The 26,483-nt window shown below is 41.7% G+C and overlaps 2 protein-coding genes across 21 annotated transcripts in view; both read left to right on the top strand.

The window, feature by feature from the left end:
- The first annotated feature begins 77 nt into the window (after window positions 1–77).
- On the top strand, window positions 78–20,934 carry GGPS1 (geranylgeranyl diphosphate synthase 1). Of its 13 annotated transcripts, none has more exons than XM_063329004.1 (5): window positions 6,007–6,023; window positions 11,589–11,673; window positions 14,772–14,842; window positions 17,018–17,119; window positions 17,364–20,934. In XM_063329004.1, the coding sequence occupies exons 4-5, from the start codon at window positions 17,057–17,059 to the stop codon at window positions 18,123–18,125; spliced, it is 825 nt and encodes a 274-aa protein (XP_063185074.1). In that variant the 5' UTR covers window positions 6,007–6,023; window positions 11,589–11,673; window positions 14,772–14,842; window positions 17,018–17,056; the 3' UTR covers window positions 18,126–20,934. The 13 variants fall into 13 exon arrangements, with proteins under 13 accessions (XP_063185070.1, XP_063185072.1, XP_063185081.1 ...); XM_063329012.1 differs by lacking the exon at window positions 17,018–17,119 and adding an exon at window positions 16,802–16,962; XM_063329000.1 differs by lacking the exons at window positions 6,007–6,023; window positions 11,589–11,673; window positions 17,018–17,119 and adding exons at window positions 78–221; window positions 5,416–5,508.
- Window positions 97–26,483, top strand: part of TBCE (tubulin folding cofactor E) — a 52,737-nt gene continuing 26,350 nt past the window's right edge. For 2 of the 8 annotated variants that reach the window (XM_063328994.1, XM_063328987.1), the window contains exons 1-2: window positions 25,784–25,923; window positions 26,199–26,332. In XM_063328994.1, coding sequence (XP_063185064.1) covers window positions 26,233–26,332 — 100 coding nt within the window. In that variant the 5' untranslated portion in view covers window positions 25,784–25,923; window positions 26,199–26,232. Of the gene's footprint in view, window positions 222–25,693; window positions 26,048–26,198; window positions 26,333–26,483 lie in introns of those variants that run through there. The other 6 variants (XM_063328992.1, XM_063328993.1, XM_063328989.1 and 3 more) reach the window with 6 other exon arrangements.

Here is a 26,483-nt window from a genome sequence, read left to right as displayed (position 1 = left end):
GCTGAATGCTAATGAGCGGAGGGGGCGGTGCTGGCGCCTGCGCGCTGGGGCGCTGGTGGCGCATTTTCCCCCAAGAGGGGAAGGTGGCGCCCGGCAGAGCGGAAGGGGGTGGTGCTACGAGCGCTGCCGTTGCTGCTGCCGCCACTCTGGGAGCGGAGACTGCTTGGGAGAGCGCGGGGCGCGGCTCCGGCTGGAGGTGGCGGTGGCGGCGGCGAGGCGAGGTGAGCGATGGCCGCCCGTCCGCTCTAAGGCCCAGGGCGCGGGGCTGCCCCGTGCCGCCTGCCCGTTATCCGGCCGTTGCCGGTGGGGTCCGGCGGGGGAGTGGGGCGTGCTCCCCGAAGGACTCGGCCCTTTCCCTCCGCGCTGGGTCGGGTGGCGGGTGGGGGTAGCGGGCGCCGCCGCCGCCCCGCCCAGGAGGGGCTGGCGGGCGGCCCGGAAGGGGGCCGGGAAGGGGCTGAGGGGAAGCGGGGCCGGAGCCGGCGGCCGCCGTTAGCGCAGGGCGGCGCCGGGCGGGCGGCGGCGCTGTCGGCGGGGCGGGCGGGCTGACTGACTGAGCGCTCTCGGGGGCCGGGGCTTCGGCGGGCGGGCGGCGCTTCGCTCCCCGGCGGCTGAGCCCGGCTGCCGTCAGCGCCGATCAGAAAATGGGGGTGGACGGCGGGTAGGGGGAGCGAGGAGTCCTCGGCGCTCGGTCTCGCTTTATCTAAGATGGCGCTGGCGAGGCTGGGCCGCTTGCCTTTGCGCTGTGGCAGCCGCCAGAGAGGCTCTGCCGCCTCCCCTCGCCTTTACATCTCTTACAGTGAACTCCGAAAAACAAGCCGTATTTCTTTTGTTTTGACTGTGATGCTTTGCGCGGGAGTTAGGCATCGGTAAGCTGGGTAACGGCTCCGTGTTCCCTGTGAAATGTGAATTTTAGCCTGAGACGCGATTCAGAAGTAGTCGCGGCTTCTGCCGACTCGTTTTCTGTCTTCGGGTGAGCCCGCAGCTCAAAACCCCTTCCTGTCCCTGCGCCGTCACAGCACCGAGCGAGGGCTTTGACAGCCCAGGTGGTGTCCGGCTTCTGAGGCGTTCGTGTTCCATTATATCTGGAAATCCTATTAAAATCGAAGCACGATTCCAGCAACAGTGTGTTCTTGCTGTTGTGGCGTTAGCGTTGAAGCTGCAGGTGTGGAAAGGTGCTTGTTTGCTTAGCCGCCTCTGGAGGCAAGGTGTGTGTCTATCCTCCCACCTGTGGGGAGCTGCCTACCCTTAAGTTGAACACAAGGCTTTGTTCGGTATCAGCCTAAGAGGGGTTGTAAAGAGGACTCTGCTAATTAGAATGAGAATGCGGACTAGGGTGAGAAGCATCCTGTCTCAATTACCTTTGGGTTAAGAGCCTTGATAGCCTCTTTGAAACAATACACATTCACTACAGTTTCTGTGTGTTCCTTCTGAAACAGACCTCCTCACTCCTACATCTCCCTGTTTGAGGCTTTTTTTTTTTATTGGTTACAATGAAACCAGTGTCTTGGTGCACTAAGTTCCGTGATGGAGCAGGTCTAAGAACTTTCTGGATGGTTCCTTTTGCTCCACAGCTCTCTGCTCCTTTGGTGCTTCTCTCTTATTTTCCATGTAACTGTACTGTGATTGGAAACACTGAGATGATGATGCTTTTAAAAATACTGTCTATATATTTAACCTGGACTTATTTCAGTGACCATATTAGGTCATTTGGAGGAGGGGGAGAATATTCTGTAGAATGGGATGGAAGGGATGGGGCAAGGAGCTGTTTTACAAAGTTTCAAAGTGAAGACTTTTCTTAACATGTGAGTTAGAATTAATATTACTTGCATCTTCTCTAGAAAGCTCCTAGATGCAGATCACAGCTTCAAGTATAGTTTGAGCGTAGTTCTAACTTATGGAAGCACATGTCGCCATCTTATTTGAGTGTCTTGTGTGTTTTCAAAGAGATCATTAGAGGTAAGGTTTGTTGCAGTCCAAGAGGCAGTTCTGTGAGGTCTCTGTTGAGATTGCATGGCCTGTGCCCATAACACCTGCTCTATAGGCTTATGTGGGGATACTGAGAAATAACTGGAAAAATAACTTAGTCATTCATGAATTGAAATGCAGCAAGTCTGTGTACTGGTTTAAAAGGAAACTGATTTAAAAAGTAAAATGACCTTAACTTCCTTAATCTTTTGAATAAGTATACATGAAGTCAGTTTTTGCACTTTCACTAAGAAAAGACTTTGTATTCATGTTCATTTATTGTTTAACTCCTGGCAATTTTACTTTCTACTAGGAGGTGCTGACTGAGATCTTGTCTCTAAATGTCTTCATTGAGAAGACTTTCTGCAGCAGTGTAACTTCCGTAGTAAATTGGTCAGTTGCCTAGGAAGGAAACGCTTAACATCAAGCATTTCCCAATTGTGTCAAATATGATAACTTTAGAATCATAGAATCATTTAGGTTGGAAAAGACCCTTGGGATCATCGAGTCCAACCATCAACTCCACTCTACAAAGTTCTCCCTTACACCATATCCCCCAACACCACATCTAAATGACTCTTAAACACATTCAGGGATGGTGACTCCACCGCCTCCCTGGGCAGCCTATTCCAGTGTCTGACCACTCTTTCTCTTTTTTCCTAATGTCCAGCCTAAACCTACCCTGCTGCAGCTTGAACCCATTCCCTCTTGTTCTATCACTAATTACCTGTGGGAAGAGACCAGCACCAACCTCTCTACAGTGTCCTTTCAAGTAGTTGTAGAGAGTGATGAGGTCTCCCCTCAGCCTCCTCTTCCTCAAACTAAACAGTCCCAGCTCCTTCAGTCGCTCCTCATAAGATTTATTCTGCAGGCCCTTCACCAGCTTCGTTGCCCTCCTCTGCACTCGCTCCAGCACCTCGATATCTCTCTCGTATTGAGGTGCCCAAAACGGGACACAATACTCAAAGTGTGGCCTCACCAGTGCTGAGTACAGGGGGGCAATCACCTCCCTACTTCTGCTGGTCATGTTTAACTTTGTGGAAACAGCAATAATATTACAAGTCTCTTATTGTGGCATTTATATGTCATTATACAAGCATTTATAAGCATCTTCTTTTACATATTTCTTTATGAAGTGCCCTGTCTTTGTATAAGCTTGGGGGATGTTCTGCTGCTGTTCTTGTTTCAGTGGGTGTATTAGGTATGTATCTGTCTGATGAATAATCAGACTGTGTCTTTTTTCCTTAGCGCAGATTACTTATCACTTCATTTAAAGGTAGCATGGCAGTCTAGAAAAGTTGAACTATAGTGATTTAAGATAAGTTACCGTATCTTCTTTGTCTCTTAGAGCTTTTTTGCCTCTTTTATTTAAAAAAAAAATAAAATCTTGGCACTTGTGGAAGTGCCTGACTAATTTTTTGCTGATAAGCAGTATTTTAGGTGGAATCTTACTAGTTTTGTGCCAAAAGATGCAAATATTTAGTTTGGTACTGTATAATACTAGCAAACTTCAAGTTAGTTGGGGATTCTGAATATTATCTTAGGAGATTTCTTGCCTGTCTGTAAGATACTAATTCCCTGAGGGAAGAGGAGAAACTTTAAGATCTACTTTTAAGCAGAAACTTTTACAGAGAATCAATTCCAACCCTAACTTTTCCCAGCTCTGTTGGATAGCTAGGCACTTTCAATTCTAAACCATCTGTGTGGCTTTTTGACAAATAGTAGTTGCAGGAGAGTTGTCAAATTGATAGTGTCTCCTTACATCCATCTCTACCAGCTTCTTTCTGCTTAAAACATCTGGGGGTGGACTGTGATAATCTTCTTGATTTCACTTCCTCACTAAAGTCCTTTGAGAGTTATCCTTGATATGTAAGGGTACAGTTTGACAGCTGACTCTGTGTCAGTGCTGGTTTAAAAGCAGTTCCTATCCCTTCAGTTATACCAACAAGCTGAAAACAAAATAGGAAACTGAGGGTGTCAAATATGATTTAGATTACTGTGCAGCCTGACTGCTAGCTGCCACACCGTGGGATAGGATGGAAATGCTGTACTGCTTATTGTGGCATTACTGCTAAGAAACTATGCAAAGCTTTCCCAAAAGGTGCAGTCTTACAAGTGTTTTGTTGGCAGCTGTGTTTGCTTAAATAGCCTTTCTTGCCCCTGAAGTGCTGATACATTTGATCAACATATGCAGTGAAGCAAATAAAGGAACTGATCCAAGCCTAAGGTTGGAAAAGTTATTAATACAGATCAGGTCCCAAGTTTGGACTGCTACAAATCCTCGTGGGTTTTCAGGCTGGGAATGGGAGTAGACAGGAACTGATTGAGCTGTACTGAAAGGGAAAGGTCGTGAGTATTGAGGAATACCAGTTTGTCCAGATAGCTTAAGAGGAAGCAGTGATCTTAATGCTGATCTTTTGAGGTTTTGTTGTGAAAGTATTGCTGGATTATTTTGAGCAAGTGTGGAACATAGTTTTTTCCACTTGTGTTAACCACTCCTCTTACTGTACACATGTTAAAAATGCATCACTCCATACTTATAAATACCACTTTAAAATAGTCGTTTTTATGGATAACTATTCAGTTGCTCCAGGTGCAAGAAGTACACCATTTCCAGGATGCTAGCTAAATAGCTGAGAAATGATGCTGAAGTAGAATGAGACTTTATGCTACTGCTGCAGTTCCTGTCTTAAAATGACATTAGAAGAATTGTTTTGAGCTGCGGCGTCTGCAGTGCAGTAAGGAAGGCTAGAGGTGAAAGGACAGAAAATCCGTTATAGAAAACAGTCTGAAAAAAAAGTGGATACAGATGACCAAAGGTATGTAAACTGAAACATAATCAATAGAAAATTGTTGAGCTATGTAGGGAATGGATCCTAAAAGATTTCTTGTAAGAGTCTGTGATGCATATAGTATATGGGAAAGTGTGCAAAGATGTCTGTATGCTTAAACAGGGGACTGAAGAATTCAATCAGAAGGCTGAAGCTGGTGTTCAGCTTGTTTAGATTGCCTTGGTGTAAGGTATATTTTTCTGCTCTTGGGCATCTCTGCTTTTTGTATAGGGAAAGCGTTTAGGGAGGTCTAATCAGATCAGTCATACAAGGTTTTGTATGGGCTTGAGTGTCTTCTCTAAAGACTTACAGTGGAGCTTCATTGTTGTGAATGTTGATGTTTTAAATACTTCTCTATTGTCTAAGTCCTCTAATACATATCAAATCAGAGCAAAGTCTAGGAGTTGGCTTAAACTACCGTTTAACACATATGGCTGTTTCTTTTCTAAATGACATCTGGAAAACTTTTTTATGTAGTGAAGGTAGTATTAACTGAAGGTGTCATGTTCAAAATTGGAGTATTCGCACCTAACCTTGACTTTTTATTAATTGTATCCATCTGTTTTTTTACTTCCCTAATTTTTGATCTAAATAGTGTCAATAACACTTTCTTTAACAGTGAACTACCTCTTATGAAATAAAGAAATGGATGGGATGGATGAAACATCTAAAAGAATCCTAGAGCCATACCAGTATTTACTTCAACTACCAGGCAAGTTTCTTTGTAATGTGGTATTTTTAAATATCAAAATTGGTTTTATAGCAACTTTTGTCTCAGGAAGTGTAAGAAAATAAGCTTATCCATTCTTGATTTGTGGATTTAAGAGTGATTAAAGGTAACATTTTTCAATATTTGTTCTTTTCTTCCTGTTGTAGAACCACCCTTTTTGGTGAGACGTACAAAAACTGAGTCTGTTGCAGTGCAAGTAGTATTTCAGTTACTCTGCTCTCCACTCAGAGTAGCTGACTTGCTACTCTTTTAAACTGATAAGGGCAAGTAACAAAGTTTTTGTGGGGTTTTGTGTATTATTTAACTTCTTTCCCTTGCCTTCCTCCTCTTGCCACCCTCCCCACATCTGGCACAACTGCATCATGTGTATTAACACATGAATGAAACAGCCAGGCCCAATGCACTTAAGGTAATACCTATGCTCTGTTCTTTCCTGATTATCTTTTTATAGAAAGTTACATTAACTCATGACTTTTACATAAAACATGAATAATTAGGTAAGTAATTCTGCTATGACTTGATCCCATTCTTAAACTCAGGGTTGACAACGTGTTTTTTTTCTTTATCTGCTTGCTGTAGTAGACTTAGCGGGTTGTGATTTGTTGGGGTTTTTTAAATAGCCTGTTTCTTTTGTGTAACTTCTTCCTGATATGTGTAGAACCAGGTGTTCTTATGGCAAATTTTGGCTGTCCCTGGATTGCCTCACTTTTCAGAGGATCAGCCAGTCCTTGTGTGGTATCAGGTCACTAGAAACACATTCAGATGAAGTTTTCAGTCTTGAACAGTACCTGTTTTAGCAGAATTCAGGAGGCAGTTTGATAGAATACTACTACTGTATGGATATGACTTTCAAAGCCTCTTTGACTAAACAATCAGATTGTTTGCTGTGGCTTTTGCTTGTACACCTAAAGTGAAAGGAGGACAGTACAAGCTATCAATGTAACTAACTTTGTAAAAAATAGTGGTGGGAAACTACTTTGTCACTGGGACTGTTGCAGGATTGCCTTCTGTCCATTTTATATTGCATACTGGTGGAGTAAAGGAAGATACAAAATATGGTAAAGATTAAGGAAAATAATCCTGACCAAAATTATATCTGACTTGGGGTAGAAGACCTGTCTAGCCAAGTAGCATAATGAATCATAGGCACAGTAGTAAGTGGCTTTTGCACATCTGCAAAAAGACCTGTATATCAGCAGGGTGAATCCTGTGGGTCCTAATTCATTATACCTGTATATAATGAATTTCATTATTAATCTCTACAAATATCCAGGATTGTCTTGTCTACATAAATGATTTCATTTGGCTTGGCAGTTAGCACTACTTGAGTTGAAAAATAAGAAAAGGAAAGAATTTGGCAGTAACATGCCCTTTTAATGCCAGAAAGCTCATTTCCCATTTCCTCACGGTATATTCCACTTGGGCATGCTGAGCTGGGTGTTGGTTTTTGTTAGAGAACTACCTTGAGAATGAGTCTACAATGTTACAGAGATCTTTCTAAGAGCTGGTCTTGAAGAAATTTACTTTCCTCTAAGACCATCTTTAACTGTGCTTTTTGTTTGGTTATATTATCTCACATAACCAAGGTATATTGTAACACCTTTGCATCTTTAGCTGCTGATTATTTTTTAAGGTATTGTAGATACCAGCAAAAAAAGCTCAGCTTCCTAGTAGGAAATATACAACAGACAAAAAGTGCCACAAAAAATCTTCCATAGGCAAAAGTGCTTGACTAATAGCTCTTCAGTTAGCTTTCACTTTAAATGATGCAGCTAGGATATATACTTAACCTTCCCACCTTGACTTCCTATACTTTCTTGTGAGTGAGATCAACCCTGATCAGTCTATGCTGATGGCTTATATAATGTTATACTTACTGACAGTGAAAGCATTTTGTATCTTATCCTGCTAAAGTATCATAAATCTGATTGTCCACTTTAACATGTTGATCTCTTGTGAATTTAGTTTAATTTTTGGAGCAGGTGAGAAACAAGATACACTTCTCTCTATGCAGAAATGGTGGCATGATTCAAAAGGACAGACTTCTCTTAAACTAGGCAGGTAGAAGTAACAGGTGAAGCAGTGAGAGTTCACAATCATATAGCTGGATGTTTACTGTTTTTGAAATGCTGTGGCTTTCCCCGAAGTCAGCTATTCAAGTATAGATCAGTAGGTGGTGGTTACTTGTGTGAACCTTGGAACCAGTATGAGCACCAATGCTTGGTGAGTGGGAAAAATTAGGTGTGTGCTAGCCCTTCACAATTAGGCATCTCATTTGGGCTCCACCCTGAGCTAATCTAAAAAGCTCTTGCTGAAAGAGGCAGTTTCATTCCATCCTCTTTAGCTTCTGGCAGTATTCTCCTGCTAGTTAACTTGTGCCAGTTCTCAGCTTGCTAACCAAATGATTAGGTAGTATCGATCACCTCACCTGTTAAAAACTTGCCTGATTAATCTTCTCTTGTCTTGTTAGTAAGCTGGTGCAAGGGTGGGGACAAGGAGCTGTTCCTGTGTTGGATCATCTTGAGTTCTGAGGGGCTTTTGCGGAAAGCTTGGCTGCTTGTCAAATATGTACATTCATGGCTCTGCTATAGTCCAATTGCTTAACTTTTAAGACTAGTTTAAAAACAAACTCTCCAAACGATTTAGTAACCTATGAGAACTTGAATGCATTTAGATACATATCAAACTTTGTTTACATAAAAGGAGATTGTGTAACAATATTAAGGTTGTTTAAAAAAAAAAGTATCTGCTAATGTCTATACTGCAAGAACACACCTTTTTTTATAACTGCTGAGGATTAATCCCTCAATACAAGAAGCTGATTATTCTGCTTCCCATTAATGAAATAGGACTTTGAATGGTAACAGTTTGGGGGTGATACTTAAAATATGCTTGTCTATTTCTTTGACTTTAACAGCACTAGGATAGAGAAACAACTAGGCTTATGGGTTTTTACTATGTTGCTATTTTAACTGCTAGTATGGTAATTAATCCTTATTCCTTCATTAGCAGAATATAGTGCTTGGGAGAACATACATTCTGAAGCAGTAACTTTTCTTGTAAAATCTCATTGTAGAATAATATTGCCATCCTTGTTTATAGTGGTGTTCTGCGTAATCTAGTATTCTGTCCTTTAGTCTCATGAACAAAGCGTAATGAACAGGATTAACTTTCACAAATTCCAGTGTGGTTTGTCTCAAAAATGACCTGTTCCAGACAGATGAATCTTTTATCTCTGAGTGACGTAGTTAACAGCAGTAGCTGTTTTTGCAGCACTAAGGAGTACATGGAGTTTCAGTTGCAGTAGAACTGATGTGGTTAACAGCTTGCTATTGAAAGAGGTAGATTCTGATCCCATTCATGACTCTGCATCTTTCCTTTCATGTGCATTGCGCTGGTCTTGGCTGCAGTCTTTGCTGGGCTTGTTTAGCAAGCTAAGCAATCAAGACTGGCTTTTGTTCATCAGCTTTTTCTGCTGGGCTGTTGAATATGACCAGCTTGGTGAAGGAGTTAAGCATCACAGAGCATGATCCCTACCGCTGGCACAGCTACACCTGGCACATCAGAGGCCTCAACTTGGGCCAAGTTCCTGAGAGAAGCTGTAGCTCTCCAGGCTCTGAGCTGCAGGGATGCCTGGGCCCTCACCGGTCCGGAAGAAAGTGATGTCCCTGCCCCTAAAAGGTGTGCAGTTGTGCAAAATGTGTGCCACCAAGCAAAGGAGCAGTGGAAGGGAAGGGGGTCAGCAGACTGCACAGCATCAGAAATAACAAAAAGAGGAAGAACCCTACAGGTTCAAGAGCCTGAAACCCCCAAGTATATTGAAGGAGAGGCATGAACAGTCTGTGCATATCAGATTGGGAAGTGGATACCCTCACAACAGCGAGGGCTGGGAGTTGGTGGCTTCTGGCAACAGGAGAAGGATTCATGTGCAATTGCTAAATAAGTTAGCAAACTAGCACCTGCAGACAGTAGTGGGGACAGTGACTCCTGCAGGGGACAGGGGCGTCCATCTGAGCTTCTGTCTTAGGGAGGTTTACTACTTCTGTGTAGTTCTGATCAGGGATATTATGGCGGGACTGCCAAGGTGTGTTTCACCCTCAGACTACTTAACCCTGCAGCTCTTCCACTTAAGCACTAGTAGATAGAGCAAGGGGTTACCTGGAGTTTATCAAGTGTGACTATGTGGTGTTTGGAATAAAGGCCAATGGCATAGGAAGCCAGGTAGCTTTTCTCCATGATCCTAAATCCCCTTCCCCTCTCCATCGAGAGGAACAGACAGATCCTACATGTTGACAGCTAGTTAGTTGCACAGCTGATACTGATAGCAGAAATTTGAGTTTTATGACTGTGGGACTCCCTCTGTAGATCAAGGACTATGAGGAGGAGATAGCATCCACCTACCCAGGTCAGGGCAGAAGTGTCTCTGCCAACAGAAGGTGAGAAGGGAATTAAACTAGAAATTACAATAGAGGAGAATGACTACCCCACAGTTGAGTAAGGAAATGGTGAATGTGCAAACAAAGGGTGTAGGCTGATGTGGACAAGAGACAGCTGTAATCAACAGAGCAGAGCTGAAGGCAGCCCATCCTGGGTGTATGCACTCAAATAGGAAAGTATGAACAGGACAATATGATGGGGGAAGCTCTCAGTTTTTCTGGGAAATCCGCAGGACTGGTTGCACCTCTGAAGTGCCTCTACATAAATGCATACAGTATGGGGAGTAAATGGGAGGAGTTAGAGGTCTGTGTGCAGTTACAAAGCTGCAGTTTTATTGGGATATCTGATGTGGGATAGCTTGCATAGCTAGAGGGCTGCAATGGGTTGATATGGACTGCCTGGGGAGGCAGTCTGGGATAGCAAAGAGCGTGTTGGCTTTTATGTGAAAGAGCAGAAGAACTGCATGGAGCTCTGCCTTCAGTCAGGTGATAAGCCTGTTGAGATCTTATGGGTTAAGATTAGAGGGCAGATCAATAGGGGTGACACTATAGTGGGTCTTTGCTACAGACTACCTGAGCAGGCTGAAGTAGATGAGGCCTTAAGGCAACCGGAAGATGCCTCCCTCATATTTATAGGCCCTGGTCCTCATGAGAGATTCCAGCTACTTCAGTATCTGGTAGAAGCAGCAACACAGCAGGGCACAGGCAATCCAGGAGTTTTCTGGGATGCACTGATGATCGCTTGCTAACACAGATAATCAAGGAGCTGATGAAGGAAGGCATTTTGCTGGACCTCACGCTTAGAAACAAGGAAGAATTGGTTAGGACATGAAGACTGGGGACAACCTTGGCTGCAGTGACCATGGGATGGTGGCATTCGGGATCCTGAGAAGAATAAACAAGGCAAAAATTAGGATCACAACTACAGACTAGTTAACCCTATTTTGAACAGAGGAGTTAAGCTAGACAATTCTACAGTGACCTTGATCTGTCACAAGTGGCTGCCGAGGTTTCAGAGTGTGTAGGCCTGCTGTCTTTGCCTGGTTTCCTGCTGCGTATGCTGGCTATAGTGTTCTTGTAGCTGTGTGGGGAGGTCTGCTTGGGGAATTTATGTATTTAACACTAATCCATCAAAAGACAGAGCTAAACATGAAAGTGTACGGTATAGCTGAGGTAATATTGGAGCTTGCTTCCTTCAGAAGGGCAGTGCCCCCTTTCCCTGGCTCTCAGCATCTGCTCCTTACCCTGTAATAACTCTGGCAGACCCACTTCATAAGCTGACTCAGTATGTAAAGCAGGCAGAAAGCTAACCTAGCAAAAAGCAGACAGTTTTGTGCTGGGGTAATGAGTTGATCAGCTCAGTGAGGCTGTAATGAGGGCTAGGTTAATAGTCCCTCTGCTTTTTCCCCGTGCTGTTCTAGCCCATTTATGTACCCTCACTGTAAGTGGGGTACTGCCCTAAGGGCATAGTTTTGGGTCACTTTAATACAGCAAGAGTGAAGAAACACTAATGAGGAGCCTGTCCAGAGCTGGAGGTGTGTAGGTTTTGGGTCTGTACCCTGTCACAAGAACAATTGTGTACATAGAGTGTATACGTCAGGCTAACTCTTTTCTCTTTTTTTTTAGAGAAGCATCTCATCTGTCTGAAGAGGTGGGGAGGGATTGTCCTCAATACAACATCTTTCACTTGATCTTTGTTTCAAGGATAAAGGTTTTACATTTTTCCCTCTAGAAGAAATTTCATCAATCTGTTATGTTCCAAATACTTTTTTTCTTCCTCACCTTTTCCATACAGCAATACTAAGGAGAAAAGCTTTCTGTAGTTGCTCTTTGATTTGGGTAATATTTGGGATCTTAAGCAGATTAAACGGAATGTATTTAGCATAATTTTGATAAAAGCTTGGTGCAGTAATGTCAATTATTATAGCTCTATACAGTAGGTAGAGCTTCTGATTTTGAAAGTTAGACCTCTGTTCTTCAGTTTTACCATAGCCTGCTTAGAATAATAGAGCAGTGACATGTGGCAGTGAAGAAATTGGGTAATTCTGCCAGTGTTAAGTTTTACTGTTTTTAATCTTGTCCTAATGTCCCTGGATTGTTGTCTTGTCTAGTCTGGGGAGGTGTGGCAAGGAATGCAGGCTTCTGCATGTAGGCTTTTGTGACCATTATTAGAGGGGTTTGGGTTTTTGCCATCATAGCATGGCTGTAAGCATAAAACATACATACAGAAAATTGCTGTAATATCACATAGACTGGGTAGCATCGACTTCAGAACAAGATAAAATAGCATTTATGTAACAATAATGTTCCTTTAAAGGGGCTCACAAAGCGAATTTGTACTTATAAAAGGAAAGGTGAATGCTTCGCTATACAGATAGTGGTTTTTCCTAGAATAGTCAATGTCTAGACAGCCTTGCTAGTCAAGGTAGACAAGTCTAACAATTCAAATGCTGCCTGTACTAAGGAACTGAAGTGGCTAAATCCATTGTGCACGTTAATAATCCATTTGGTGTATGCTGATAGTTATGTTCCTCATGATGAGATAACACTTGTTGCTGAATGTCCAGCATTCCAAAAGCACGCTTTCTAGGAAACATTCAGAAAACCAGAATTAGCTGCCTAATGTAAAAAAGGTAGGTGTTGTCTGTATCAATGTAATTTAGAACTGAATAAACAGCTGTAGATAAGGTACACTTCCTTAATGTGATATTATCTCTGAGTAGTGTTCTTTATGGAGGTACTGAAATATTTATTAATACTTAACTGGCAAGCCATACGGTTTGGCAGAGGTTTGTAGCAGTTACTCTCAATAATTTTGAGTAATCTTTTCTCCTCGGTTAACTCATGCAACTATTTTAAAATAAACTATTAAACCTCTGATGCAGGGCATTTTGACCCTCCCATGCGCAGTACTGGTGGTCACAAGTGTGTAGTGAGTCAGATCAAGGAATCATTCTGGCCAAAATCTGATCTAACCACATGGGGAAAAGGAGGGAAGTCTTGAGTGTTTGAAGTGTTTCAAATCCTTAGAATTTGTAGGAGATGCTGTCAAAAGCAGGTCTAACTTGAATTAGTGGTGGTGCTTAGTTAATGTGAGAGTTTCTTAAACTCTTGGGTACTACTCTAATTTTGTATTTAAATTTGAGCTCTAGTTGCCTGTGTTAAAATAATGAACTTCTAAGTCAGCAAAATATTGGTTTTAAATAAGCAGGCTTTTAAAAAATAATTTAGAACCAGCTATGTACTTTCCTGATAGAGAGCAGGCCTGGCATGGGGAGCTTAAAATATCTGTTCTGCTGTTTGAGGGACAAAACAATCCCTCCCTCCCTCCTGCACAAAGCTATTAGTGTTTAAAACTGAGCACAGAAAACAAAAATGGAGAACGGAAGCCAATGACAGCGTATGTCCAGGGGAAAGTCCCCTTTCACACAGGACAGAGCCAGAGGACAAAGTTGTTGGTGGGGAGAGGGAAGAAGTGCCTTACCTGGTGGTGACTTAATTAGAAGAGGAAAAATCCTCAGTCCAATTTCTCCAGGGTATATCACTGCAAGTGAATCTACCCACTTTTATTATTCTGTTCTCTATGTGCTGGTCACACAGCAATAGAGAAGCCTTAGAGAGAGATTCAAATGTTGAAATTTCTTCAGTACTATGGTCAAGGTGGCATCATCAACATGAGGACTAATATTGCAGAATCATGAAGTTATGTGTCTCAGTAGATCTTGAGATGAGTAGTATGGAACCCACAGTCTAGGTTGCACTGCTTTGAAGTTTATTTAAAACTTTTTCCAAAGGCCTTGTTTTGATGTGAGCTACATATGCAGAGTCGTTTGTCTAAACCTGTCTTTTGGTTATTCAAAGTTCTTATACATAGCTGAGCTTCTCAAAGTTCAGAGCACTATTGTCTCAGTGTGGGTAGGGGGTGACTTTATTTCATATTGATCATCAGTAGACATTGAATAAATATTTGTACATGACTTCTGGCAATTTATTACAGCAAGCTGGCATCGATTTTATGCATGTAGGTTAACTTTTATTAAAATTAGCTCTCATGTAAAATGTATCTGGATTGAATAGTAGTGCTTATTTTAATACTAAACTTGTACTTTTGATCTTATCTTTCATCCCTGTGAAACAGGGTGACTACTTGGCTCCACCAAACTAGATTTAGCCAAAACAGAACAAATCCTATTGTTCATAGGTAGACTTCACAGGTATAAGATATATGTCTGAATTCCTGGAAAATTCTGTTCAGATTTTTGTTTAGAGTTATTTAGTAAGTATGTCAAATGTCACTCTCCTGTTTTACAAATTTTCAATAGCGAGTGTAGAGTACTACAGGAGAAAAACCTAAAAATGGAGAGAAATAGATATTCAACGAATATCCGTATCTTCAACTAATAATGCATCATATTTTAAACTTCTTAAATCTGTTACAGACACAAAAATGAACATGCTTGGTAAACTAGGGCTTATTTTCAGAGGTAGTAAACTGATCTGTGCGTGTTACTGGCATACTCAGGATCACTTTCTAACTAAACTGCCAAAACCAAATACAAAACCTGTAAATATGTGCTTTGCATATTACTGTGAAAAGTTTAAAACTGAAGCTGCTGGTAATTGTGATGTTCATACAATGAGGGAACAAGCTACACACTTACTATGATATATTTTCTGCTTTCAGGTGATCACACTTACCTGCTTACACAACTCAAATCAGCTATAGTTGTTAAGAGAAACTGTTGTCCCTAATAATGAACTTCATGTGATTATTTTTTTCTATAAATGCCTATAATATTTGTATTGTAGGTAAGCAAGTGAGAACCAAACTGTCACAGGCCTTTAATCACTGGCTGAATGTTCCAGAAGACAAAATACAGGTACTGGCTAATTATTTTTAGAGGGCTGTTACCTTTCTTCCAAGATGACTGATAACAGATGATTCTTACATAGCCTAAATTATCAGAAATCTTAAACACACTAGTTTCTCAATATATTAAAGTAAACTTTCAGGAAAACAACTTTAGTGCAAAGCTTTGACTGTGGTATAACACTAAAGAAATTGCTTCTATAACTTGTCTTCTGTAGAATAGTTACTTATTTCCAAGTGTGCTCAACCTTTTAAGTTGTAGAAAAGCAGTTACCATTGTTACCTACTTAACATAACTCAGTTATTAACACTGAATTTTCAGTGACTTATGAAAGAAGCTAGACATTTGCCTTGTAAACTATACAAATACAGTGGTTGGAATAAAAAAGTCTTATGATTTTGATACAAAAATGACAAACACAGCATTTAAATCAACTTTATAAACCACTTCATGTTCTGGACCTAAAACTAGTAGTCTTATCATGCAGTCTAGAGTCCTTACTCCCTAATGAGAAGCAGGGCTTGCTTTGTAGCTACTTTAGGCTTCTGGGGTCCTTGCTGAGTTTTGAACATCTGAGGATGTAGACTGCAGCCTCTCTGGGCCTATCATCCTGTGCCTGAACTCCTTCCATGTTAACAAACTCTTCCATTCTCTCTAATTGGGATTTCTTATGCTGCATTGTAACTGTTGCCTCTTGCCCTTTTGCTGAGCAACCGTCACAGCAGGGGTCAGTCTTCTCTCATGCACTATTTGTTGGAGTGATAGTACACCAGCCACAGATTAGGTAGGTTTAGGTTGTAAGAAACCATAACACTCTGTACTGGTTCTTCAGTTTTTACTATGAAGAGCAGTCTTTTCACTTCCTCAGACTACTTCCTGATGTCTTCTAAAATAAACCTCTTCTGCTGTCTGATTTTTTTTTTGTCCTTACTTTCAACTTTGAAGCATTTTTGACACTGTCTTAAGTTCATAAGATGACTTGATTCAAACACAGAGTTATGAAGCACTATTTCAATTAACCTTAAATGTCTAGAAGCTACAGAAGTTTATGGAACTGTGATATGAAAGAGATTAGCAAGAGAAATGCTAGTATAGGCTTATCCAAGGAACTCACAGAATACAGGGAAACATTCCTGATAGTAGTGAGACTGAGAATGACACAATGGATTTAAAAGAATACTCTAGACAAATAGGTATGCAAAGTTGCTTTTAGTAAGTACTCTGTCCTCTGATTTAAAGTCAATGGGCAACAGGTACCTTCACAGGTCAAAGTAGGACTCACTTCTAACCGGCAGATGAGTCATTAGTGCTTCTTAAGTAGGTTGTTCTTGCAGTCTTATCTTGGGCAAACTATTAGATTGCTGGGATTTGGGTTTTAATGTTTGGGATGGTCACTGAACACTAGGTGGCTTGCTGCATGAGAAAATGCTTGTGGCGAAGTCCCTCTTTTTCCTATAGCACCCACCAAATAGGAATGTACTAGGTACTTGCCACTATTTAGTGGTGGCCTTAGTATTTTTTTAGAAGCAGTTATTTTGGTGAATGTTGACTGAGTGCAGTGTTTGTAGCTAGGAAGTGTAATTGGTTCATTAGCTTTAAAATCATATCTTAACCAGATATGTTTTGCAGTGAGTTCATACAGCATGCAGTTTTACCTGCTTAAATTTATTTCCACTGAAGCAGATGCTGAATATGGTTGTTTGCATAGCAGCTGTGCAATAAAAAACCACAGTATATAGTGTTAAAACACTTCATTTCTTGTTGAGTTGTCCTGCTTTGGAATTGTTAAGGTTTGCTTTTACGCAAATGTAGTCAGCTCCAAGCTTGATGTTCTGAACAGTTATTGCATACCTCAGGTGAAGTATGGTATTGGTCTACCTAGTAACAAATAGTAAGTGTGTAGGAAGCCTCCAGAAAGAAGTAGTAGCTATTGCCTTTCTGCCAAGAATTTTCCAAATGATGTTTCAGAGAGAATAGTCTGTCCTTTAAGAGCTCAGTACTGAAGATAACTACACAAGGTGTGGGGAAAGAAAGATGAACTCTCCACTTACCAAAACCAGAGTTTACAAGACAAATGTGTTAATGGATGATACCTGACACTCTCAAGAACTGACTTTGGGAGATCTCAGGTTAGTGAATCTAAACTTGTCACAACATTGTGTTGCCTTTTTTTTTTTCTTCTAGTCATGTTTCTAATAATAGTTACTGCATGACTCCTAGACAATGGCATATTTTAGAACTGTACCAGCAGTGAAGAGGAGCATGCAAGTGGAAACACTTCAGGGAGTAAGTTCACTTTGAATCTGAAGACTTTACACAAAAGACAGACCATGTAATCCAGGACTTACAGCGAATTGGCTGATGAAGAGAATCATAAATCTGTATTAATAGTAAAGGCAAGTGGTCTGTAAGGGAACCTTAGTGATAGAAAATATAATTCTTTAAAACCTTACCTATTTTAAATAGGGTCTTGCAAATCTGGAGGTGAAATTACAATGGGAGACTTAATAATTTTCTCTTCTTGTAATAGGTTATCATTGAAGTGACAGAGATGTTGCACAATGCAAGCCTGCTTGTGGATGATATTGAAGATAACTCAAAGCTACGGCGAGGCTTTCCAGTGGCACACAGTATCTATGGAATTCCGTCTGTAATCAACTGTGCTAATTATGTGTATTTCCTTGGTTTAGAGAAGGTTTTAACCCTTGATCATCCAGATGCTGTTAAAGTTTTTACCCGTCAACTTCTGGAACTCCATAAAGGTCAAGGCTTGGATATTTACTGGAGGGATACTTACACCTGTCCTACAGAAGCTGAATATAAAGCTATGGTACTGCAAAAGACAGGCGGTCTCTTTGGATTAGCTGTAGGCCTCATGCAGCTGTTCTCTAATTATAAAAAAGACCTAAAGCCGCTTCTTAACACACTTGGCCTCTTCTTCCAAATAAGAGATGACTATGCCAACTTGCACTCCAAAGAATATAGTGAAAACAAGAGTTTTTGTGAAGACTTAACTGAGGGCAAGTTCTCGTTCCCAACCATTCATGCAATTTGGTCAAGACCTGAAAGTACTCAGGTGCAAAACATTTTACGTCAAAGGACAGAGAACATAGATATAAAAAAATACTGTGTACATTACCTTGAAAATGTGGGTTCCTTTGAGTACACTCGGAATACATTGAAAGAGCTTGAATCTGAAGCCTATAAACAAATTGAATCACTTGGGGGAAACCCTGAGCTTGTAGCGCTGGTTGAACAGCTGAGCAAAATGTTCAAAGAAACTGAAAATTAAAGATGTAACTCCTGGAGGTGTATTAAAACTTTAAAATGGGGAAATAACCAGACTATCTGAAAGGTGTGGTCATCAGTCTCACTTAAAACTTCTTCTTGTAGCCATGTTACAGAACTTACTGTTAAAAACAATTTGTCTCTGAGTATTGAAATATATACCCTATTATCTATACAGTCTTAACTGTAACTGCTTACAGGTGACTTTGTTAAAGCAGAGGTACTAGAATTGAAACAAGTTTTGAATCTAAATGTGGTCATCTTTACACAATCATCATCATTATTTCAGGCTTAAAACTCTCATCTTTAACCAGGCTGTTGTAGGTTTCTGGCTGAAATTCTGTGTTAAATTAACTCAGGTTTATGTGAGTGTATTGTGCATTTTCAAATGATGCTCTAGTAAATCAATGTACAGTGTTAAATAACAAAAGATACTTGCAACCACAATGCACATAAAACTGTTACGTGATATTTCTAAGTTAGACTTAGGAAGATCAGATGGTTCAATGTACAGAGTTCTAAAGTGAATATCACATCTAGCTGCTGGGAATATTTTCCAGGGGAATACAAATTACGAAAGATAGTATTCTATATGCAAATAAGAATAATGTTTAGTGTGAAATTGTGGCTTTTTAAAGATTTCTAAGTACTTTAGAGAAAAGATTCCATCGCATCAGCAAAGCCTAAACTTGCTGCTGATGCCAGCTCTGCAGTGAATAGTTCTAGTTGCCTCATTTTAGATTTTGAAACTGTCAAGTATTTTGTAGCCAGGGACTTAAATCTAAGCACGAGAGCTCATACATGTAGCTGTAAAAAGCAACATAGTAAGTTGCTACTAGAAATGGAATGGGACTTATACCAGGTAACTTCAGGACACCATAATTGATGCAGATCTCTTTAATCTCTGCTTATAATTGAGAGGGGCTTCTCCAGGAGTTGACTCATAATTCATACTGCATTCCTGCTCTGAATTGCTATCTGGAGGCATGTTGTAGATATCTCCAGAGAGACAAGTTCTGTAATATTTTCTTTTTGCTAAAACAAAGTACAGCGTCTTGTTCTACAAGTTATAATACCACTATGGTTTGGTTAATTGCTTAAATAGCGCTTTAAAATTATGTACACAGATGTACTGAAATAAAACTGGAACTGAGAGCTAGATTGAGGGGGGAGGGCTGATTGATAAAACCCTCTACTCATCTATATATAAAGGTGAAACAATCATAAGCAGAGATGTTTCTGTCATCTTGTCTGGGCTGGCTTTAATCAGGTTCAGTTATGTTGGTCTTCACAGACACATAAAGCTTTGCTTTGGTGTAGGGAAGTAATGGTTTGGATCAAAGATAGGACTGGTGCTATTGGTGGTGGTGTTAGCTCAAGCATACTCTCAACGGAAGTGGCCAGAGGTACTTGGCTTCCAACAGCTGAAGGATAGTTTTATGAACATGTTAATTTACTATCCCTGGAAAGCAGGGTCTCAACCCATGGAGAAAACTAACTGAAGAAGGTTGCTGTAATGTCTTTCCTGGGCAGCCTTAAGACTCTTCTGAAAGTGATCAAGCATGAAAAAATTCAGGATGACTGCTTTCCTTCAGAGACATTATGGAGTTATGGATGATAGCCTGTCCCTTTTACCTCATGCTGAAGAGGAATCTTTGTCTGCTCTGTGATTAGGCACAGAATAATAGCCTTTTCACTGAGTGGACTTGGTTGCCAGGACTGAATAGCTTACAGTTGGTGAAAGGTATCTTTTCTTTAATGTTAATGACAGTGGATTGTAATTCCTTCTTTATAACTTGCAGTGCTTAGTACTAAGCTTGTAAGTTTTTAATGTTTTATGAGAAAATACTGTCTGCAGCAAATTACAACGCTTTTGTGCCACGTCTTGTGAGTTTCTAAGCACTGTTGCAGCTGATGTTGAAAAACTGGGAAAACTATTGTTGTCAGGAGAATCTCCTAGTCTTACTTTAAAAGATATCCTTGTGCCTGTTGGGATATTGTAAGTATTATATATAATGCAAAGTGCACTTAGTGCCATTTCTTGTCTTCTCAGTTGCTGGATTTAAATAGTTTTCCATAATCAAGCTTTCCTAATGAGGTAACTCTTCTTATTTTTGTATAAAACTTCTCTACTATCCGAGACTTCTGCTATGTCATCACATTTGGTTCATTCTAGCGACTTACCCCAGTATTTATTCTAATACCATATCTTGTAGAATGTGCCTCCATTGACTTAAGAGAAAGTACGTTGGAAGCTTTCCAGCTGCAGGCTCTTTAAACCACAAATGGATAAGGAGTGAAAAGTATCCCGGGAAAAAGCTGCACCAACAAGAAAGCATACTGTGCTTACTCTTCTGCCTTCAAGGCTTTTGATACCAGTGTTTAAAGCATATCCTGAAGGTATGTCTTAAAAGGCCCAGAAGCAGAGTATCATTGTGCTTTGCTTTTGTTGGGATGAACTGAAGCCTCTGAAGGTTTTGTTGATGTATTCAGGAGTTGGAAGAGGCTGGTGTCTTTTCCCTTCATCTGTTAAGCAGGTAGAGCACCTTTAATTGTTAATTGTCAGCAGTGATGATGCTCCACAGTCAAGGCAGATTTTATATTTGGTGCCATAAGATGAGACTGTGCATTCTTATTGGTGTTCACCAATGTTGGCTCTGGTACAAGCTCCTGGTGTTTAGCCGTGTTAGGTGAATCACTTCCTTAAAGCAGCATGGGAGTTCCTGTGGCTACAGAATTAGTTTAGTGTAGCTGCGTAAGTGCTGCTCTCTGTTCCTACACCTCCCACAACACAGGGAGCAGAGGGGGTTCCCCCCCCCTCCCCCCCCCCCCCCCCGATTTTTCACAAGAAATGCATTGCTGGGGAATGGAAGTATGAGTTGCAAGTGGAAATGCACATGGGGAAATAAAGGGGATGCTAGTTTCAATGTCAGTCCCTTTGAGCCAGAGCTGTTTCCCTTATTACTTTTCTACCATTGCCAACAATTTCTACTTTGATCAGGTTACCAGTGCATTTCTTGGGGGTTTCGCTCTTGCAGTGTGTATAAAGAGAAATGCAAATACTTGTAAGTCTGCAGTGTTTCCCCCTACCTCAGTCTGTTTTCTGATCATGTGCTTGCTTGGGTGTAAATGAATGTTGTCACCTGTTGTTGAGTGGCCAGCTATTGGATGGGGCATCTGCCTCTGCTTCTTCAAAGGCTGATGTTATCCCCATCAATTTTAGGGAAAAGTGCATCATTTCAGGCCTTCCTGAGGAGATAGCTTATATTCCACCTCTCCCTTTGAGCTTAGGCTGTTCAGGTAACCACTAAGAGCAACTTTGTATGTATTGGCCAGTAGTTGATACAAACAGCCTAAAAATGTTCATTGTGATGGCAAGGTAGCTGTTGATACCTTTTGCCTTCAACTTTGTGGTTGATTTTGCTAATTGTGAAATACCTAAATGCCTTCATGTGCTGTGGAAATTGCCTATATTAATGGCCTCTTTCCCCAGTTATTGTTAAAATGCTAAATACACAAAAAATGGGATTTGTGTATTTTTTCACCTTATAAAACTGGTTTGAACTCTTACTGAGTCTTTAGCGCTGAATTGGGCCGCGCTTTTATTCATGTGCAAGAGCTGTATGGGTGTCTATTGCTCCTCTTTGATCTGTCTTAATCTTATCATTTTATGTTTTGGTTTGATATTTACTATGTTCTTTCTAGTATTTGCTCAGTACTTTCATTGTAATTCTTTTCTTTTTCAGCTATATTTCTATTCTGCTACTAAGACCATAGCACACACAATACCATCCTGGACAAACAAGATAGTCTTAGTCTGCTTTTGAAATGTTAAATCTTGGCTCATTGTCTGCCTTCACAAAAGTAATCCAAGATTTTCCGCAATCTTGAAATGCCAGAAACTTTTTCCCAAGAAGCTAAAGCCTGTAACATATTTTCATATTGCCATAAATTATTTTTGTCCCATGTAGCTGGAGCTCCTTTCCCTCTGCTACCCATTTGCTTTTAATTCCTATTTTGCTGTGGTGGTAGTGCTCATTAGGCCTTTCTGTGAAACAACTTAACTCACTAGCCCTGGGGGAGAGGAGTTAATTTTTGTCTGGGTTAATGAATTATTCCACTCAGCAAGAGCCTGATGAATGCTGGATCTGGCAGGTGGACAGAGGCAAGAGCAGAGCTGGGGAAAGGATTTTAGAGAATAAGAAAACCCATTTCAGGCTCCTGAGGCTGCCTTGTCTTACCGCATCTCCTTCACTTTGTTAGGAAAGGCTGAAGAGTGTGGTTAGTTTACCTCAGCTTTCCTTCTTGCTTTCGAAATAGAGTGTAAGAGATATTCAAGTTAAAAATTATTTATTCTGATAGTTATTTATATAAATTACATATATTGTCTTAAGGTTTTGATTATAGATAAAACAAAGAGTACACTGTTTCATTACTGTATGTTTCCCTGGCTTCAAGAATAGAAAAATTGTTAAAAATAATCTATGTGCCTGCTTGACTTGGTTGTTACCTCACATTAACATCCTTCCTGAATAACTGTTGTCATAGCTGAGCACTAGTGTTTATCTTTCCTGCAGCATTTTTTTGTAAAATAACTTCAGAATGCACCTTTGTGAGATGTGACTAGGAGTAATCCATGATTCATTAATTGAATTTCATTCAAGCATATTATCTACAAAATTTATTGTAAAGATGCAGGTAAAACCACATGAATCCTGATAGTGTTCCTCACCTGTATGCCCTACGGAACAAGTAAGTTCTCACTTAACTCATTGAAAGGCACTTGCTGAGCATCTTGGTTTACTACAGCATAGAGAACTGTGGGAGATACCCCAAGAAGGCCGAACGTGACACCTCCAGGGAGTGCGCTGCAAAACCTGACATCAGTTTGTGTGGAAGACTAGCTCTGTGAAGGGAAATTCTAGATAATTTTCTGCTTTTGAACTTCACAACAATCCATGAAAATACTCTGCTCTGTTGGTATAAGAATTATATGCTGTCGGTAAGCAGTTGCATCTTTTCTTGATCACAGTAGATCATTTTCACTCTCTTCATAATGTTTTCGTTGTTATTTTTAGACCATATGGTATAAGTTACTTAATCACTCAGTAAAGTAGTTACTGAAATCTGTAAAAAGGAACAATGGTAAAGCCATACACTTTGATTATGCTGTTTTGAAATACACATAAAAACTGGCTTGTTCTCATGCTGTAATCTAGTCTATGTTGTTATTCTGCAGTGAACTTCTGTTAACTGAGGAAGGCATAACAACTTCTGTTAGTTGTTAAAATCAGGCTGATGCCAAGGCCATGTGAACAGATTAAAAGGAAAAAAAAAATAGAAGTGTTTGCAAGGAAAAAAAACATGAAGCTCTTTACAAATAGAATTTCAGATAATTGCAGAGTTAACATGTGAAGCATGGAACTAACTCCTACAGTTTTTCTGTGGCTTTAACTGAAGAACCTATTGCTACCTATGCTCTCTTCTTTTTGGGAGCGGGATGGGGTGTACGAGTGAAAGTAAAAACAATATGATGGAATTGTCATTGCTATTCCCAGAAATGTAAGAGAGTCCTATAAATATAATCTCTTGTATTTTACGCTAACCAAAGTGAATGTTAATGAATTCTGAAGTTAAATCCTTTTTCACTTAGGTGCTTATAAAATGCAGAAGTTGCAATTCTAGGTAACGAGATGAAAATGTTAAATGGCTCTAGTTTTATTGGTATTGGGACTGTTGTGTTTCTTGTCAAGTACGTTGGATGAATTATAGTTATTTGTTGATTACAATGCTAAAACAGAAGAAACAAATTCAAATAATAGAATAAACAGTAAGTTATGCTATTCTCATTATCACTTTAGAAATACTAAATACGTAAATTCAACAACGTACATGTAAGACTCTGGCTGAATTACCTATCAAACATGCTGCTGGGGTCAGAAAGATACTGAAAAGTATTTACTTGTTTTCAGCATCTTTCCTGACATGCAGTCAAATGAAGTGGAGCGTGCTCTCAGTTTTGTACTAGGGGAACAGTGAATGAATCAGAAAAGGAGAGCAAGAGGGCTTACTGCCATTGTTACTGCTGTCATGCTTGTACCACTATCTGTGTAGCTTCAGCATCATTCAGAACTGGAACAGATTGTTTGGAGGGTGCCCTCAGTGGGAGATGAAATGGGTTCAGGGGCACAGATGAGACAGCAATGCCACCAAAGATGTGGAAGAAGGACTAGGGTATCTGTTTTTCTCCAAAGACAGTCGTCGGCCTAAGAAAATGCCTTACCTTTGGCAAGACTCTAAGGTAAAACAAAGAGATCTTCACTGGAACGCCCCTTTGGGGAGCAGCTGCTTTATGCCAGACAGCAAAGCACACCCTCAAAGCCTGTTGCTTGAAGATGCAAGCCCTCAGCATGCCAAAGAATTTATATATTATCCAGATTACTTGGACTGGAATATACTATATACTAATGTTACCAAATACCTGTACTTGATTTCTGTAATCAGTGTCACAGAATCAGAGCAAAGACTATGAGCATGCTGCCTGCCAAAAGAATGTACAGAATTACTTAATGTATTGGAAGTGGAGATGAAAGAGCTTCTTGGCTACTTACTACGCCAATTGTTTCAGTCTTTGTTGTCCCAAAATTCAAATGATACTGTTTGAATTAATTGTTTATGATACTTTTGAAATATGAAGCACATCAGAGATGAACAAAGGGGGGAAACGCTTTGATTTTATAGCTGCAGAACTGCGTGAAAGCTATTGCATCTTGTCACAGCACTCTCTATGAAACTGAAAAGCTCTTAAATGAATTTCTGTTCCCCAGAAATTGCTACTTAAAAGACTACAGTCGAGTGTTTTTGCTGTTAATCTACACATATTGGGCACTTCAATTCTTTTTTTTTTTTTTGTAAGGTGTGTTCTCCCATTGTTAGGACTCTTCTCTGGATCCTCTTCCAGTTAATTGCTATTTTTCTCAATGAGTGGATGTTGCAATAAACGCAGCTCCCAACCCTGAGCTCATATACCTTCCTGTTCTGTGTGCTTACTGCTGTAAAACCTGGCAGCGCGCTGGGGAACTCGCTGCCGCTCCCCGGGACGCCCCTCTTCTCCTTAGCTGCCGTCTGCCGGGGGAGCGGCCCAGCCTTCAGCTGCCGCCTGGCCGCCCTTGCTCAACGCACGGCTTGCAGTTAGGCAGAAAAATGCACGTTAAGCCAGTCGGATTTCACCGGCGTTAGTGGAGTCGAGCAAACGGGCGGTTTGATTCCCCATAGCGGCCCGGCCGGGACGCCCCGCCGGGGGAGGTCGCACTGCGCAGCCACGCCTCCCAGCCCCGCCGCGGGCGGCCTTCATGTCCTGGTCGCCCAATCAGAGCGCGCTCTTCTCGCCCCGCTGCATCTTGGGAGTTGTAGTCCAGGGACCGCGGGTCCGCGCGGCGTGGCGGCCTCGGCGAACTGCACTACCCAGAAAGCTCTACAGCGGCGACGCCCCGCGTCCGTTGCCCGTGAAGGCGGTGACTTGAGCGGGGTCGAAGATGGGGGTAGGCCAATAGCGGACAAGCTAGGGCGGTGCTGGGGCCTCAGAGCCAATGGGAGCGCGCCGGTAGGCTAGCCGGGGCGGGGCGACAGCTGTCAATCCGCGCAGGACGGAAGAGGGGTCGGTGGGGCCGGTTGTGCTTGGAGCCGTTGGTAGTGGCGGTTGGTCCCCAGGCGCGGGTGCGGAGAGGGACCGGCGTGTGGGACCGGCCCGGGGCGGCTCCTCCTCCACCCCCTCCTCCTCCTCCTCTACTTCCTCCCGCCCAGTGCGTGAGCTGCCTGCCGCCGCTTCGCCCCCGGCCGAGAGGGCGGTGGAAAGCGCCGCCAGAGGAGGCTGCTCCCTCATGGGGGTCGCTCTGGCAGCGGCAGCGGGGCGGGGGAGTGCTGGGGGTATGTGGGAGCGGCCGGCGGCAGCGCTGGGAGGGCAGGCCGTAGCTTCGGGGGTCCGGCGTGCTGCTGGGCGGTGAAAAGGCAGCTCGGGGAGGGGGGGAATGAAGGCGGTGACTTGTGCGTGTTGAGGGTGTCGCTTCTGTCTCCGCAGGCCTGCGAGTAGCTCGGGCCTCGGCCGTCCCGGGATGGCTGCCTGGGTGCCTTCCGATGCGCTGGGTCGAAGGCTCTTGTGTGGCACGGAGTACGGAACCGTGCGCTACGTTGGCAGCGTTCCTCCTACAGCAGGTAAACATCGCAGTAGTAAACTTACATTCAGAATCCTAATTATGCCCCTCTTAATTAAAAAAAAAAAATATATATATATTTGTCAAGTAGAATGTGGCAATTTACAAGTAGTTTTTTTCCTCATCGTTCCTATGTAAATATGGCAACTTCT

This window comes from Chroicocephalus ridibundus, chromosome 3 (genome assembly GCF_963924245.1).
Source record: "Chroicocephalus ridibundus chromosome 3, bChrRid1.1, whole genome shotgun sequence".
In the NCBI taxonomy this organism is placed as follows: domain Eukaryota; kingdom Metazoa; phylum Chordata; class Aves; order Charadriiformes; family Laridae; genus Chroicocephalus; species Chroicocephalus ridibundus.
Note: the sequence above shows the minus strand (reverse complement) of the source record. Positions and strands in the feature narration are given on the sequence as shown.

Bases quoted from the DNA above. Each gene is read 5' to 3' on its own strand.
- GGPS1 (XM_063329000.1), top strand. From the start codon at position 5,442: ATGGATGGGATGGATGAAACATCTAAAAGAATCCTAGAGCCATACCAG. The intron at 5,509-14,771 runs GCAAGTTTCTTT...TTTGTATTGTAG, and splicing joins GTATTTACTTCAACTACCAG to GTAAGCAAGTGAGAACCAAA. The intron at 14,843-17,363 runs GTACTGGCTAAT...TTCTTGTAATAG, and splicing joins TTCCAGAAGACAAAATACAG to GTTATCATTGAAGTGACAGA.